The sequence below is a fragment of the Mastigoproctus giganteus genome, chromosome 1 (genome assembly GCF_048544385.1).
Source record: "Mastigoproctus giganteus isolate SK-2022 chromosome 1, ASM4854438v1, whole genome shotgun sequence".
Taxonomy (NCBI): Eukaryota; Metazoa; Arthropoda; class Arachnida; order Uropygi; family Thelyphonidae; genus Mastigoproctus; species Mastigoproctus giganteus.
This window is the reverse complement of record NC_143575.1, coordinates 48,002,799-48,020,008: the sequence shown is the minus strand read 5'-3', so window position 1 is coordinate 48,020,008 and position 17,210 is coordinate 48,002,799. Positions and strand designations below refer to the sequence as shown.

Sequence of the window (17,210 nt, the reverse complement as noted above, 5' to 3'; positions counted from 1 at the left end):
ACAAGTTACCCAGCCAGAATGTCTGACAGTCTCTCACCTCATATGACTAATTTTTCCATGATACCCAGCCTCAGACATTTGTCTATCCTTTGCGTTCCACGTACCTCAAGAGATCTTGTTTGTTACTGCAACAGAACATATTAGCAAGATGTTCTGAAGGCAGAAACGTTTCAAATGATCAGGTAGCTAAAGCCAGGGAAGCGAGCTTAAATAACTTTAAGGGGTGTGTCAGGGTAGTCAACTATACAAGGACACAAAGTCTTAATTGTTTATACAGTAATGTCAGAAGTGTCGTCAATAAAATGAGTGAATTCAAACTGCTAGTTAGGACAAGTAAAGTTGACATTATATGGCTTACGGAAACATGGTGCCACCCAGAGATAGGAGATGATGAGTTTCAGTATAGTATGTATTTAGGAAGGATAGGAAAGATAGAAGGGGTGGTGGAGTCATGCTTCTTATCAAAAGCAGCCTGAGCACGATGAAAGTTTCCTGGATTCAGACGTTTCGCAAGCTAGTATAGAATCTGTATGTTGTGAGTTGGTAGCAAAGATATAATTGAGAGTGGGAGTAATCTACAGGCCAGGTAATTGTGAAGATTATGATGAGAGCTTCTACATGCAAATGGAATGGGCAAGTAAACATCAATGTCTTATTATGGATGATTTTAATTTACCTCTAATTGATTGGAGCAAATGGGAAGGAAACTTGACATGGGGGACAAAATTTTTAAATCAACTATATGATTGCTATTTGTATCAACATGTCGAATGTACTAGGGAAAAGAATATTCTAGACTTCATCATCACCCCTGAACCAGATGACATAATAGGGCTGAAAGTACAGGAACCAGCAGCAAGAAGTGATCATGGAGTTCTATGGTGGACGATGAAGAGAGAGAGAGAGAGAGAGAGAGAGAGAGAGAGAGAGAGAGAGAGAGAGGTAGCAGTAGTTAAAGGCAAAGGAATGGGTTATAATTTCAGGAAAGGAAATTACGATGGCTTAAGATGCTATGTGGCCTCTATTAACTGGGTAGATATCTCACAGAGAGCAAATACAATTGAATTATGGTATACCTTTAAAACATTAATCACAGAAACCTTGAATGCTTATATACTATTAAAAAATACTTCATGTGGAAGATTCCAATTTGGATGAATAGGGAGGTTGCCAGATTACTTGAGCAGAAAAAGACAACATAGAAGAGTTATAGAGCAATAAAAAGTACTGAAGCTTATAACAGCCACAGATTGATCTGTAATAGTGCTACAGAAGAGGTTAGGCTGGCAAAGGCAGATTATGAGAAATCACTAGCAAAGAGAGCAAAAGGGGGGGGGGGATAAGGAATCCTTCACATATATAAATGCGAAGAATAGAAGGACAGACCAAATCGGACCCTTATGTAATGGACGTGGGATAGCATTAGATAGCCCAGCTGAACTCAACAGTTACTTTACATCGATATTTATGGAAGAAAAACCCTTTGTGTGAATGAGAAATTATGGGAGTGAAGTTGAAAAAAATTTAATTAATGACGTTGACATTTCACATGTTTATTTAATGAGGCAGTGTTAGGTAGGTTGGAAAATTGCTAGTTCGGGAGGATACACAGACTAAAAGGTTAACAGTGGCCACAGGCAGAGGCAAAAGTGATTCTTGCACTGCTTCTATTAGAATGAGCAGCAGCCTGGAAAGCAAGGCAATGGAGATTTCCAGGACTGCTGGAAGTCATAGTGGAACAAATAAATACATGGGCTGTGTTAGGGTACATGCAAGTATATATGCACCTGTGTAAGAGTAGACACAGGTGCATGTATACTTGCATGTACACCAATGCTAGGAGTATAGTTAATAAATTTGATGAGCTTGAAGTGCTAGTCAAGACATCAAAGGCAGATATTGTTTGGATAACAGAGATGTGGTATCACACAGACATAAGCAGTTCAGAATTGGAATTTGGGGAGTACAATGTGTACAGAAAGGATATACAAGACAGGAAGGGAGGAGGGAGGAGGGGTTATGCTGTTAGTTAAGAAACATAAAATCTAAGGAAGTGAAAGGAAAAATAAGAGTAGATGTGTGTTATAGGCCTAATGAATCTAATGAGTATAACGAGCAATTATGCAGAGAAATATAGAGTGGGCCAGTAAATCAGAATGTCTTATAATGGGAGATTTTAACTTTCCAGATTCGACTGGAACTTGTGGGTTCGTCATCGTACACTAGCAAGACTTTTGTGGATTTATTGGATGACTGTTTTCTACAGCGACATGTTCGAGAGGCAACCAGAGGGAGTAATACTCTTGATCTGATTATCAACAGTGATTAATCATGCATTAAGAATTTGCAGATGAAGAAACCACTGATCACAATTATCAGTTGTTTCCTCATCTGTGATCAATGGTGACAGTGATCACAATGTACTGATGTGGGAATTTCTTAAAGATGTAACTACCATCAAAGCTAAAGGGAAGGGCTTTTGCTTTCGTAAAGGTGATTACAGTGGTATCAGACAGTTTTTAAATTCTGTACAGTGGGATCAACTGATGATGTTACCAACGTTGAATTCTAAATGGGAAGCCTTCAGGGCCTTAATTTTGGAGGCTACTAGGCTTTTCATTCCAACTAAGAAATACTGTTCAAGATTTAGGCCTAAATGGATGTCAGATGAATTAATGAGATTCGTGGCAGAGAAGAACAATGTATGGGATACATATGAAGTATCGGGTGACACAGAAGACTATGGAAGATATAAACTAGTCTGTAATCAAGTCACAAAGGAGGTTAGGCAGGTGAAGGCAGATTATGAGAAATCCTTGGCAAAGGATGCAAAGAAAAACAGCAAAGAATTCTTTACTTATGTAAACTGTAGAAGGAACGGGATGAATCAGATTAGACCACTTAAAATAGATGGGTTGACTATTGATGATCATGCTCAGGTAGCTGATGAGCTGAATGAGTGTTATGCATCTACATTCACACATGAGGAGTTATTGAATGAGGGGGGAGGGTGCCAGAAGTTTATCAACTGGCACCTGGGGTGGATGGGATCTATCGAATTATATTAAAGGAAGCAGCAAAGGAAGTAAGCAAACCCTTAGCTATAATTATGAGAGCTTCCTTGTACTCAGTAGGTCCCCGTGGACTGGAGGTGTGCAAATGTATCACCAATTCACAAAAAAGGGGGGTTCAAATGGTGACACAAGTAACTATAGACCTGTTAGTTTAACTTGTGTTCTGGGGAAAATAATGGAATCACTGGTTAAAGAAGCATTGCAGGATCATCTAGACAAGACTGCAGTAATAGTTAAGACACAGCATGGGTTTGTTAAAGGGAGGTCTTGTCCGTCCAATTTGATTGGATACTATGATGTGGACACAAAGGAACTGAATGCCAAAAATAATTTTGATATTATAATACTTGGATTTCAGGAAAGCTTTTGATACTGTTGCACATGGATGACTTCTGTACAAATTAGAGAGATATGGCATTAAGGGTAATTTGCTACAATGGATAAAAGGATGGTTGAGTGGGAGACGAAAGAGTGGTAATCAATGGACACGGCTCTTCGTGGACAAATGTTATTAGTTTAGTTCACCAGGGTTCGGTATTGGGTCCATTGTTGTTTTGTTTTGTATATTTATCAGTGATATTGATGAAGGTATATCAGGTTTAATGACTAAGTTTGCAGATGATACAAAGGTTGATAAGGTTGTTAACAACAGTAAAGACAGTATGATACTCTAACTGGATCTATATAAGTTTGGCAAATGGGCTGGTAAGTGGCAACTAAGTTTAACATTGACAAATGCAAAATACTGCCTATGGGTAGCAATAACCGAAGAGAAACTTACCAACTCTGTTTTACTACACGCAGGGAAGTGGAAAGTGAAAAAGACCTAGGGGTAATTGTGCAGTTATATATGAAGTTCAGTGAGCAGTGCAGATGGGCTGCCAGGGCAGGTCATGGAGTCTTGTCAATGATATATAGGAATTTTGCAATCAGGGATAGGGAGGTGATTATCCCATTATACAAGGCAGTGGTCAGGCCACATCTAGAGTACTGAGTATAGGTCTGGAGGCCTCATTTTAGGAAGGATGTAGAGTTGCTAGAACGAGTACAAAGAAGGGCAACAAGATTGGTGAGGGGAACAAAGGGGCACTCTTACCAAGAAAAGCTTAATTTCTGTATATTGCAGTGCCTGGAGAGTAGACATCTACAAGGTGATCTGATTGAGGTGTATAAGGCCTTGAATGGGTTGAGCAAGCTGAATGCTGATGGGATTCTTCCTCTTGCTCAGATTAAGAACCTGAGGGGGGCACAGATTCAAATTGAGGAAAGACAGTTGTAGAATAGATGTGTAGAAGTTTGCCTTTAGCCAGCAGGACTGACCGGGCTAGCCGGGTGGGTAAAGTGTCTGCCTGGTAACCCAAAGGTCGCAGGTATGAATCCCGCCTAGGGCTTGGATCAGAGTACTGCAAAAACCTTTGGAGGTGCATTATGGCCACAGAAGCCGATGCGCCAACAACTAACCAGAAAAAAAAAAAAAAAAAAATTAGCCAGCAGGTAGTTGATTGGTGGAACAGACTTCCATCTTTTGTTGTGGAAGTTTATAGCCTAAATAAATTTAAGGCTGAGCTGGACAGGCATTTGGAAAACACTTTTTTGAAAATTAATTTAGCAAAATTAATTAATTAATAAAGAGCAATGAAACATAATTAAATAAATAAATTAATTAATAAAGAGCAATCAAACATAGAATTTTATGCTCTAGTTCTTTCTTGCATTATTCCATGGATCTGAAATAATGCAAATAGTTGTGTAATGGCTACTGTACATTAAATGCCCAAAGCAATTTGATGTACACTGACCATTAGGCATAATAATAATTAATTGAAAGGACAGTTTAAGTCATCCAGATGATTGAAGCTCTTAGATGATTGATTGGAGTGTTACATCTTCAATGATGATTTATAATAGGTGTGATTATTCTTGTAGGTGTAAACTCATTTGCCCTTGGAGATGTAAACAGAAACCCCTTCAAGCCTTTTTATCAACTATTTGGGGGTCATCTCCCTTTGATTTCTCACCTTTCATTTTTTCTACTATATTGGACATATCAGTACAAGATCCACACATCTATACAGGAACATTATAAAATCAGGCTGTGAAAAGACTATTAACCGCATTATAAATATAAAAGCCACTCTCCAGACAGATGTTTCAACAGTTCTTATCACTTCGTTGGTGAAGAGCTAGGCAAAAACAGAAAGACTTAAAGGGTAGACAGTCATAAACCATGTTTTTTTTTTTTTTTTTTGTTTGGGCACAACCATTCGACTAAATGTAAATCGAACAGTATAAGAGAGGGGAAGGGGTGGGGAACCAAATAAAATAACTAAAAACCAGATACCAAAACATAAATCAAAAATATTAAAAAATCTTGTTATTAAATATTACTACCATAGAACTAATGCAACAGTCAAACCTATCATAATGTTTAAATAAAACCACGAAAAAAAAAAATTATAAAGAAATTATCGAAACAGTTGTAAAGAAAACATTAAATCAATTGTAATGAAAAACACCAAAGATTGTGACCGACTTTTGAAACTGCATATTTATTAGAGGGAATGCTAAATTATTAGTATTAGTGATGGCCACATGGTGCAAGAAAGCCTATGGCTTATGCTGCACCAGCCAAAAAAAAAAAAAAAATCCGAACAAAACAATGATAAAAAATAAATAAATAATAATAATTAATAAAAAAAATGGAAATTAAACCTATCATCCTATGCGCTTCCCTTACCCGAAAGTACTATCCAGATGACCTTTGAATTTCCCCAAACTGTCGGCCTCTACCACCCATTTAGGCAACTTATTCCAGCAAATTATGGATGTTAAGTAATTTATGGATGTTAAGTGCCAGAATTAAACATCATAGACTAATTACAGATGAAATGCATGAAGTGACATTGTCTTGTAAACTTATGTAAGCAAATACTACATTGGACATACTAGTGTGAGACTTGCCAATTTATACAGGTACACTATAAAACTTAGCAATGGAATTCTTGTCATCTCTGTGAAGAGCTAGGTGAAAACAAAGACTTAAAGAGTAGACTATCATAAACCATGTCTTTTTTACCATGTCAATTTACCTTTAGTCAAAAGGTTGTGCCTAGGATGCATAAAGGTCATGGTTTATGATTATTTTTTCTTAAGGTTTTTTTCCATTTTTGTTTAGCGTTTCACTGTTGAGTTGATATGATTTGCAAAAACAGCTGTCTGCGAGTGGCTTTTGTATTCATAATAGGTTAAGTCTTCTTTCCATTGCCAGGTTTTATAATGTTTCTATAAATTAGCAAGCCTTGTGGTACGTATAATATAGTATTTGGTTATGAAGTTTATGAGATTATAGCACTTCATGCATTTTATCTGTAATTAAAAAAATGTTCTTGTTTATGCTCCGGCACGACCACCAGGTCAGTGGAATTTACAATAAATCAATCAATACAAATATTAATCATATTTAGCAGTCACGGGCTTGAAGTCTTTTATTCCCTCCTGCTAAGAGCCATTTTCTCTGAAATATCACATTCTCCCATATCTTTTCTCACTTCCAACCATGTCCCAGTGTATTGCATTTAAATCCATAAGTATACAGGATTTGTTCATAGATCAGTAATATGAATGACCCAAAAGTAAGTAAATATGTTCAAAAATCAAATAAAACTTTTAATATCAGATATTTATGCATATTATAAGAATAAACTGTAGCAAAGTGAAGTTTACTGTTAGAAAAGGCTAAGAAGACCTTCAGATTGTGGGGTCACTGTGAATTATCACATCAGCTTTTATGAAGGCAGTGAAAGAGTGGTGACCAGATTAACGTAGATATATTTCTCTCATTCATAAATCAGTTGGTCCAAGAAAATGAAAGGATTAGTTGCATCTCTTAGAATGCTAATAATAGTACCAGCACTACAGGGTTTATTATATGGGAGACAGGTTTTCTCTAGATGTTGCATCTTCAGCTTCTCCTCTGTAATACAAATAAAACAGCACCACTTCAGAGAGAAATAGGTCTACTGATTTGTATTGCAGTGCAATCACCTGGATGGCTGTTTTATTGGTTATTGCTCTTTACTCATTGAATAGGTATCCTGGCAGTGCAGAACTGGACATCTCATTGTTCTGACTTACAAGCGAGTGATGATGCTAAAAAGAAGTGTGTTAATTAAACACTTTAGAGCAGTGGTTCTCAAACTCTTATTTCCGTTAGGAATGCAGCATATTCTGGTAGGGGCAAAATGGACACAATCATAAATTTAATATTTAATATTTTTAAAATATCAAAGCATGAATTAAATTAAAAGCAGAAATTTAACTGATTAATGGATAATAAACCATCTTTATACATGCCCAATGTTGCTAACTCAAAAGTGTGTGATACATTGCCTCAAGCCACAGAATATCTTCATGATCTGGAGTGGGATGTCTTGACAGCTTCCTGTAATTACATTAGTGGGCATAATTTTCAGACCTGCCTGGGTTAAAAGTAAAAGCTTAAATCTTAGTTAAAACTGCATGTAAAACTATTATTACAGTTTTATTTTGAAGTATTGTAATTTTTTTTTCATTGTGATTGACAGGTTTTTAGATAGTAGAAAGTTTTCTTAAAAAAGTTTGTCCCATCTAAATTCAGATGTTGCATCACTCAGTGGCTGAATCCATTTGGATGATGTGGAAATATCAGTTTTATGGTGACTATTTTGTGTAACAGCTGTAGAGTTGTAAATGTAGCAGCTCTGTATAGTTGTAATAACATGCTGGTTATGGATGTAAACAAAATATACTGGCAACCCCTGTATAACAAAGTTTGAGAACTGCGGAAAATCTCGCATAACCCAATTTAAGAACTGCGGGAAATCTTGCGTAACACTGTATTTTTGAGCTTTTGTGCTGGGAAAACCCTGCTATTATGTTAGATGTAATTTTCAATGTTTCCATTCCTTTTTGTGAATCCATGCTGTTGACTCGCTAGTTGTTATCGCCTTCGTGGTATTTTTCTAAAGCACATTTCTGGAGGTCACTACCATAAAACAAAAACAATTTACACTTTCTGGTTTATTGGTTGGTCTTTTCTGTTAGTGTAATCAATTATAAACGGGTAGTAAACTCGACACATTCACCATAATAACGTGAAAACCCACAGAATTCCAGCTACGGGTATTATCACAAATGCGTGGTGAAATGTGTTTTCCTTTCCATGAAATATTCAATCATATAAAAAACATAAGTATAAAGTTATAGAATTCTTATAGTACCGTTATAATAGACTAAATATAAAAGTAGCGAAATGCTTAAAGTGTGGTACTCACCTTGAATATAATCTGCAATAGTTTTATGAAAAGGCTGATGGCTAAATATAATGTGGAATGGTTAAGTTAATGCATTAAGGTGGGATGAGATTTAAATTTAACAGAATTTTAAAATAAGCACAAGGAAGCAGAAGTGCACTACTCCGTCCCTGGTTGTCATAAAGTAGAAAATAGTTAATCTGGAACATAAAAGAATTGATATTGCCAATAGTTGTGACGACAGACTTTCGTTAAGTTATAACGTCTTCAGTTGGCGGTGTTAAATGAGAAGTAGCATTACTTCTCATTTAACACCGCCAACTGAAGACGTAGCATTTCTTCTCATTTAACACCGCGAACTGAAGACGTTATAACTTAACGAAAGTCTGTCGTCACGACTATTGGCAATATCAATTCTTTTATGTTCCAGATTAACTATTTTTACTTTATGACAACCAGGGACGGAGTAGTGCACTTCTGCTTCCTTGCGCTTATTCTAAAATTCCGTTAAATTTAAATCTCATCCCACCTTAATGCATTAACTTAACCATTCCACCTTATATTTAGCCATCAGTCTTTTCATAAAACTGTTGCAGATTATATTCAAGGTGAGTAACGCACTTTAAGCATTTCGCTATTTTTATATAAAAAACATAAATAAATGTTCAGAAACTCATTATTCTTGTATCATGTTTATTGCCACTTGTGCATGCCGTGTTCTTTGTTATTAATAGCGTATTTTTACTGTTTTAAATTTTACAACAAAAAAAAAGTCAATTAACAGACATCAATTAGTATGTACATATTACAGTATGTATTAATTAAGCTATGTATGTAAGTGTAAATTTATTTTTATTTTGCTAACTGGAAAATATTCTTCTGATTTTCACATATCATTTAAAGGGGGAGTCACTGTATTTTGTTGGGAGATCCCTGGGGGGTTAGGTTCTGTGCTATTGTGCTTTTTTGAGATCATAAAAAAATGTGACTTCGAAGCGTGCAATTCGTAACTTTTAAAAAGAGCAGAAGGTACCTAAAATCTAGATGCTGCAGAAGATTGTGCTTAGCAGTGATGAAGAGGAAGAAAATTGAATGAAAGTACATTATCTCACATAAGCATCACAGTTTGTAAGGTAAGACGTTTGTTCGGTTATTACTATTTAAGTTACTACTATTATAAAAATAAAGTTAAAATATTAAGTTATTACTACTATAAAATTTAAGTTTCCGATAGGTATAAAAAAAAAAAAAAAAAAGCATATTTTTGTTAGCTTTTGGAATGTAACCCCCTTTTTGTACTGATTCTTAGTCCTGTATAACACGGTTTCGCATTACATGAGATTTTGTAGTAACCAAACTACCATGTTATAGAAGGGTTACCTGTACTCTGAAGTACAAGATAATGGCAGAAATAATATTCATATTTTATGATGGAGTATATAACATAAGCTTAATTTTTTAAATGTTTTGTTAAATTAAATTGCTCAGAAAGATATATCAAAATTACGTGTGAACTGTTCATTAACAGAGGAGCTAAATGAATTAGTCTTGTCCAGTTGAATATTAGTATAAAATGGTTATTTAGCTACAGTAAATATATGGCATTTAGCTTTCATATACTGTAATAATCAGATTTCAGATTTTGTGGTGTGTTAAAAAAAAAACAAATAAAAACCATTCAGTTTATATTTATGGTTAACTATTAGAACATTTTTCATAATCAGCAAATTGCCTTTGTAAGTGTAAGGTGTAAATAAATAAATTAAAGGAGATATATTTTAGTATAGCATAATTCTTTCTTAATATAGAATGTTCACGAGAGTATTGGAATTGTGGACAGTTCCTGTGAACAGTATCCAGTAGAAATGGTGAAATTTACTCTTTCTAGTAAGTATCTGTATTGAGTGGTATTATTTTTTAAAAATTAAATTATATTGAAATCATAATTATATTCAAATATAATTTAATAATATAATTATAATCAAATTAAATTATATAAATTAAATTGATACTGTTGCACATAAAAGACTGCTATATAAATAACTGCAGCAATGTGGCATTAAGGTCAAATTACTGCTATGGATAAAGGAATGTTTAAGTTTAAGACAGAGTGGTTATCAATGGGCACTGCTCTTCATGGACAATTGTTATCAGTGGAGGCCCCCAGGGTTCAGTGCTGACCCATTGTTTTTTCCAATATTTATAAATGAAGGTATATATCAGGCTAATGTCAAAGTTTACAGATGATACAAAGATTGGCAAAGTGGTTAACAGCAGTAGTCAGGGTGTAACAAGATCAAAGAAAATTGGATCAATGGGCTGAGAAATGGCAAAGTTTAATGTTAACAAGTGCAAGGCACTGATTATGGGTAGCAGTAATCGCAGAGTAACTTATTAGCTGTGTGATACTACACTCCGGGTAGCAGAAAATGAAAAAGACCTGGGGGTAATTGTGCTAGATATGAAATTCTCTGAGCAGTGCAGATATGCTGCCAGAACAGCACATGGGGTATTTGTCAATGATATACAGTAACATTGCTAGTAGGGATAAGAAGGTGATTATTCCATTGTATAAGGCAATGGTTAGGTCACATCTTGAGTACATAAAGGTATGGAGTCTTCACTTTAAGAAGGATGTTGATTTGCTGGAATGGGTATAGAGAAGGGCAGCCAGATTGGTGAAGGGAACAAAAGGGTGCTCTTATCTAGGAAGGATTCAGTTCTGCAAATTGTAACTTGTGGAGACTAGACACCTGCAGGGTGATCTGATTGAGGTGTTTAAGGCCTTGAATGGATTAGTTGCAGGATAGATGTGTGGAAGTTTGCCTTCAGTCAGTGGGTGGTTGATTGTTGGAACAGGCTTCTATCTGTTGTTGAGAAATTGGATGGTATGAATAAATTCAAGGAAGAACTAGACAAATCCTTGGAGGGTATGGATGAGAGAACTGTATTTTTTTTTTTTTTTTTGCTGATGCTATATAAGTTTCCTTTCTTGCATCATTTACCACTACCACCATTACTACACTGAAAGGGCAGAATTCATGGGATACCTGGTTCCTGGGCAATATAACGCTATCACCCCTCTCGCTAGTGGGGGTGTGTCTCGTCTGTCTCGCATTGTTTCAGCCAACCAGAGAGTGACATTGGTTCAAATCACCACCGATTTCAACGAGGGGAGGTGCCAGAAACATCCCCAACAAGACCATCAGGTGATCATTAGCTCCAATAGGTTATGAGAGCCACCGACCCACCCACCAGAGTCTCATTGCTAACACATCATAGGACTCCGCGCCTCAACTCGGTGAAAGAACATCAGCACCGGACCATGGATGATTGGAGATTGGTCTCCTGGTCGGATGAGTCCCATTTCCAGTTATTTTGAGCAGACAGGAGGGTATGTATCTGGTGGAAACCGCACAAAGCTATGCACCCGTCATGTCAACAAGGAACCATTCAGGCAGGTGGATGGTTGGTAATGGTCTGGGGCATGTTCAACTGGCCCATGTTGGGACCTCTTGTATGTCTGGATGCATCTTGAGCAGTCCAAGTTACGTGTCTATCCTTGCAAACCATCTGCATCCCCTCGTGTTCATCATGCGCCCACAGGGCAATGGACTCTTCTAGCAGGATGATGCACCTCCCCACAGAGCTGTGGTGACTAGAACATGGTTCAAAGAGCATTCCACAGATTTTACCACCATGGAATGGCCTCCCCATCCACCGGATATTAACCCTGTGCAGCATCTTTGGGATGCTGTGGAAACGTCCTTTGGATCCTCTACCAAGGAATGCAATGGAATTATGGACAGCGGTGCAGCAAGCATGGATGGAAATACCTGTGAACACTTCGTGAACTAGTGGACTGAAAGCCTCGCTGTGTGACTGCCCTTATCCAGGCGAAAGGTGGGTGTACCTGTTATTAGGTGGGTATCCCATGATTTCTGTCCACTCAGTGTACTACTACTATTGTCATATGTTAAATACACTTTTAACTGTTGTATTTCATAATTTTTTTATTACCTAAAATCATCACTTGCTTCCTTGCATCATTTACCACTACTACTACCCCTACTGTTGTGTCATATGTTAAATACACTTAACTGTATTTCATAATTTTATTACCTAAAATCATGTATTGTTTTCTTCCAACTCCCTAATTAAATTGCTATGAAAGATATATTAGAATTTCATGTGAATTCTTCATTAGCAGAAAGAAGGGCTAAATGAGTTAGTTTTGTCCAGTTGAATATTAGTGTAAAATATGTCACCCATTTAGCATTTTTCCTCCATATGGCAATAAGGTGTTTATAATGTTTATTTCTGTATTGTTTTCATCTAATGTTTCCAATATTCATTTCTGTTCAAGTTGAAACTTTCTTACCCCATTAAAGAATGAGAGATTTGCAAATTTTTAAAAATATAATAAAAGTAAAAAGCTACTTGTAGTAAAGCATCATTATATCCAAACCAAATTAATGATTAAAAATACATAAATACCAAATAAATGACAAGGACTTAAAAAAAAAAAAAAATGTTGTGTATTAGCTTGATGCTTCCATCCATCATGTTACTCTTCCACTAATACAGTAACAGCAACTTTTGACATTGTATCTTATATATCAGTGTTATACACTTCAATTAATTGTTCTGAAGTTCCTGGACTGGTACTGGTGCTGTTGTGTCCATGTTCAGTGATTTTGAATATAAATGGAAGTGGTATGTTGTGGTTGGTTATTTGGTTTTTTAGGAGCATTAGCAACTAAGTCATATTGCTCCGTGAATATTTGGTGGTCATTCCTGACCTTTCCGCATCCTCCGTATTTGGTGGTGACGGGCTCGAACCCCGGTCTAATCAAGAAGCATGTGCTACGCACTGCTGCTCCTTCCCACCTGGCTACAGAGGCGCCATTATGTTGTAGTTCAAACTTCCTCCAACAGATGGTGGTACAGAGATTGTCCAGTAGATGACAGGTTGCTAATAACAACCCAGTTTTGTTAGTAACATTAATGTTCTGTGTCATGATTTTACAATGGAGAAACAATAAATATAAAATTTTGCTTTAAACTGGGAAAATCTGCAACAGAAATGTATGAAATGTTAAAAACTATTTATGGTGATGAAATGTTAAGTTGCACCTCCACCATATCATTCAGTGTGTGTGTGTGAATGATATAAGTGGTTCAAAGATGGACATGAGGATGTTTGGGATGTTCCAAAAGTGAGTATTCATCAACTTCTCGAAATGAAGGCAGAGTGGCAAAAGTTCAGGAAATCGTAGCAAGAGATTGTTGTTTAACCCTGAGAATGATGGCGGTTGAATTGGATATGAAAAAGGAGACTCTTTGTCAAATTCTGCATGTAGATTTAGAGGAAAGGATGGTCTATGTAAAATTTGTGCTGCACAGCCTCACAGATGAGCAGAAGCAATGAAGTGTGTTATCATGCAAAGACTTCATCCATACTAGTCAAGACAATACTAATTTCCTCACCTGTATTGTCTCCAGAGATGAGTGCTCTGTGTTTCGGTATGGTCCAGAAATGAATTGCCACAGCTTGCAGTGGACTTCAGAATCATCACCAAGACCCAAAATGTTTTGTTTACAGAAGTCCAGGACCAAGACAATGCTGATCATGTTTTTCAACAAATGGTGTGATTCACAATGAATTTTTACCTGAAGGGGGAGAGAGTCAATGTTCTACCTATAGGTGCTTCAAAGTCTATTGAAGTGCATTTTCCCAGAAGTCTGCAGTTTCAAGCGAAAGGCAGCTGGTTCTCGTTGCACAACAATGATCCCCCTCCCCATTCTGCAATTGTTGTGAAATGGTGTGATGAGTGCATTCAGTTAGGCAGTGATTATTTTGAATAAAAATAAAAAGATTTTTGAGCTCCTTTAAAAAAAAAAAAAAAAGCATGCACAGCATCAAATAACCTAATATATCATCTGCGGTAAGGCCTGTTCCACATAATGAAGATCTACCCATATGAGATCCCCAAAATCACAGGATAAAGGAAGCAGTGATGAATAGTGATGCAGACTTTGCTGAACAGTCCACTTCAATGGATTTGGACTATCAATCAGAATATAATGCAGAGCACTTACTTCAGCAAGAAGAGTTGAACGATTCAGTTCATGATTTAAACTGATCTAAAGAGCATGCAGAACTCTTTGGTTCTAGGTTATAAAAGGGGAAGTTCTTTGAAGCAGGAACTAAAATTACACTATAAGGAAAACATTGCAAAGTTTTTTTCAAATATTCCATTATGGAAGATGGTACATGTTTATATAAAGATATTGGGGGTCTTATGAATGACCTAAGCACTGAACATAATCCTAATAAATAGCATATATTTATTGATGCCTCAAAATTAAGTTTAAAAGCAGTTTTGCTGCACAATGGAAATGCATTCCTTCCCATCAGTTCCCTACTTCATGCTACTGGCTTGAAAGAAACATATGAAAGTATGTCCAAAATCCTGAGTGCAGTATAGTGCCATAACTTTGCTTGGAATGTTTGTGGTAATCTTAAGATAATTGCATTACTCATCAATGGGTCTACAGGGCAGAGAGGTTTCACAAAATGCAGCTGTTTTCTGTGTTTGTGAGACAGTCATGAAACAGAAAAACATTATATTACACAGCAATGGGAAAACAGGGAGGAATTTTTACAAGAGAGAAGTAATATAAAATATGTTCCACTTGTTAAACAAAAAAAAAAAAAAAAAAAAAAGTTATTTCACCATGCATATAAATCTTGGATTAATGAAGCAATTTGTTAGAGCTCTGGATAAAGAAGGAAGTGGATTCTGCTACCTAAGAGAAGTGTTTTCCAATTTAACAGATTCAAAACTGAAAGAAGGAATTTTCAATGGGCCTTAAAAATAGAGAAACTCCTCAAAGATGGTGTATTTGAAACAAAGCTACAGGATACCGAACTAGCAACTTGGAAATCATTTAAAGGAGCGATGCATGGATTTCTTGGAAGAAGGAAAGATGATAATTACAAATCTCTATGACTCTTCATAGACATCTGGTGCTGCCTAAACTAGGCCTCTGTAGCCAAGTGGTCAGGAGCGGGAATGCAGTAGCATATGCTCCTTGAGTAGACTGGGGTTCAAGCCCCTGACTGCCAAATACGGTCGCTCTGCCAACCCGCATTGGACTAGCATGGCAGATTATGGTCTATTTCCCTCAACGTGAATTGTTGAGGAGGCTTCCATCCTGCAGTGGGTTGATAATGGCTGCAATTTACCCCCCCCCCTTTTTTTTTTTTAATGTCTTTGAAAATTCAATTTCTTCATTACCATCTCAGTTTTTCCCTCAAATTTTGGAAATGTAAGTGATGAGCAAGGAGAAGCTTTCATTGGGAGAAGCTTAATGCCATTGGTGCTTCTTTCCATGATGGGAAAGAAGCACCAATGATGGGAGATGATGGCAGTTTCTTAAGAGGGAAAGCAATGTGGACCAAAAAAAAAAAGCTCTCTGAGTGACAAACATTTCTAAAGAAATAGAATGTACATAGTACAATATACAAGGTGTGGCAATAATGTTCCAGGACTGGTGCAGATGATATATTAGGTTATTTGATGCTTTTTTTTTATTCTGAATATTCCTGAAATTTTTCATTCATAAATAGCACTTGTCAGTGTGACTGCCCCATTCTCATCACACCATGTGAACATCAAAAGGCATACTTTTAATTAATATTCACAGTTAGCTGCGTCCTCAGATTTGTGGTGCAGGTAATGCAACACACATATGGAGGGCCAAGTTTTGTTGCATTCACCAATCTTGTAACCGGAGTACAAAGAATATGCATGTTTAATAATACTGTAATGTTCTTCCTCTGAGTTTTTGTTATAAACTGTCTGTACCTACAGCAGAAATTGTCAGAGTAATTCAGACCTTTTCTTTGCTTCTGCCTAAACATTTTAACCTTATTTTGCTAAGCAAAACACAAAAGCAAATTATATTCAAATAGATATGCAAATAAACAAGGTTGAACATGTTATTCTTCCTCAACATTACTGCCATCTACACTGCCTTGCCATTAATATCTAGTCATCCGCATACCTACAAATAACCTTTACTTGCAATAAACTAATAATATATTTTGAAACTTTTAGCCTTTATGAGAGCTTCTAGTGTTTGTGGAACACCCTCAACCAGTTTTTTTTTTAAATGTCTTCTGATATTTTTTGCCATTCAGCCTTCAAAGTGGTGACCAGTTTAGCTCTGTTTTTTGGGCAGTTTCTCCTCACGTGCACCTGACAATCCATTTCAGCCCAGAGGTTCTCTGTGGGATTGAGATCAGGGTCCTGGACAGATCATAGCAACTTTTTGATGCTCACTTCAGTGAGATCAAAAAGTTGATCTCACAATATGACGTAGAGTGTTGTCCTGCTGAAACAGGTATGCGCCTTCCCAGTTTGATAGTATAAACCACAGCTATGATGCTTGCCACTCAGAGAGCTTTTTTATAGTCCATATTGAGGTAAATTTTTCTTTTTCTTCTACAAAAAAGGCCCTTTTTTGTAGAAGAAAAAGAGAAATACATTATCTATGTTGTGCTGCCACAACATAGATAATGTATTATTGTCTAGGATGTCTAGATAGACCTCAGCATTCATGGTTTTTTCCAAAACAACCAACCAATGGTCACAGGCCAAACCATGAGCATTAGCATTAGTAGAGGCACATAATGCAAGAAAGCAAGCTTATACAACATCAGCCAAAAAAAAAAAAAAAAAAAACCCATTTCCATTTCACTGATCCATTCATTCCAAATTTTTGTCTAGTTCTGTCTTGAATTTATTTAAGCTATCAACTTCCACAACAACAGATG

General features: G+C 36.4%; 1 protein-coding gene across 5 annotated transcripts in view; it reads left to right on the top strand.

Annotated features, from left to right (window-relative positions):
• Positions 1-17,210, top strand: part of LOC150090769 (E3 ubiquitin-protein ligase HECW2-like) — a 518,151-nt gene that overhangs the window by 82,117 nt on the left and 418,824 nt on the right. For all 5 annotated transcript variants that reach the window (XM_090372567.1, XM_090372548.1, XM_090372558.1 and 2 more), the window contains one exon: positions 10,174-10,252. In XM_090372567.1, the coding sequence (XP_090228693.1) occupies positions 10,231-10,252 (22 nt within the window). In that variant the 5' untranslated portion in view covers positions 10,174-10,230. The remainder of the gene's footprint in view (positions 1-10,173; positions 10,253-17,210) is intronic.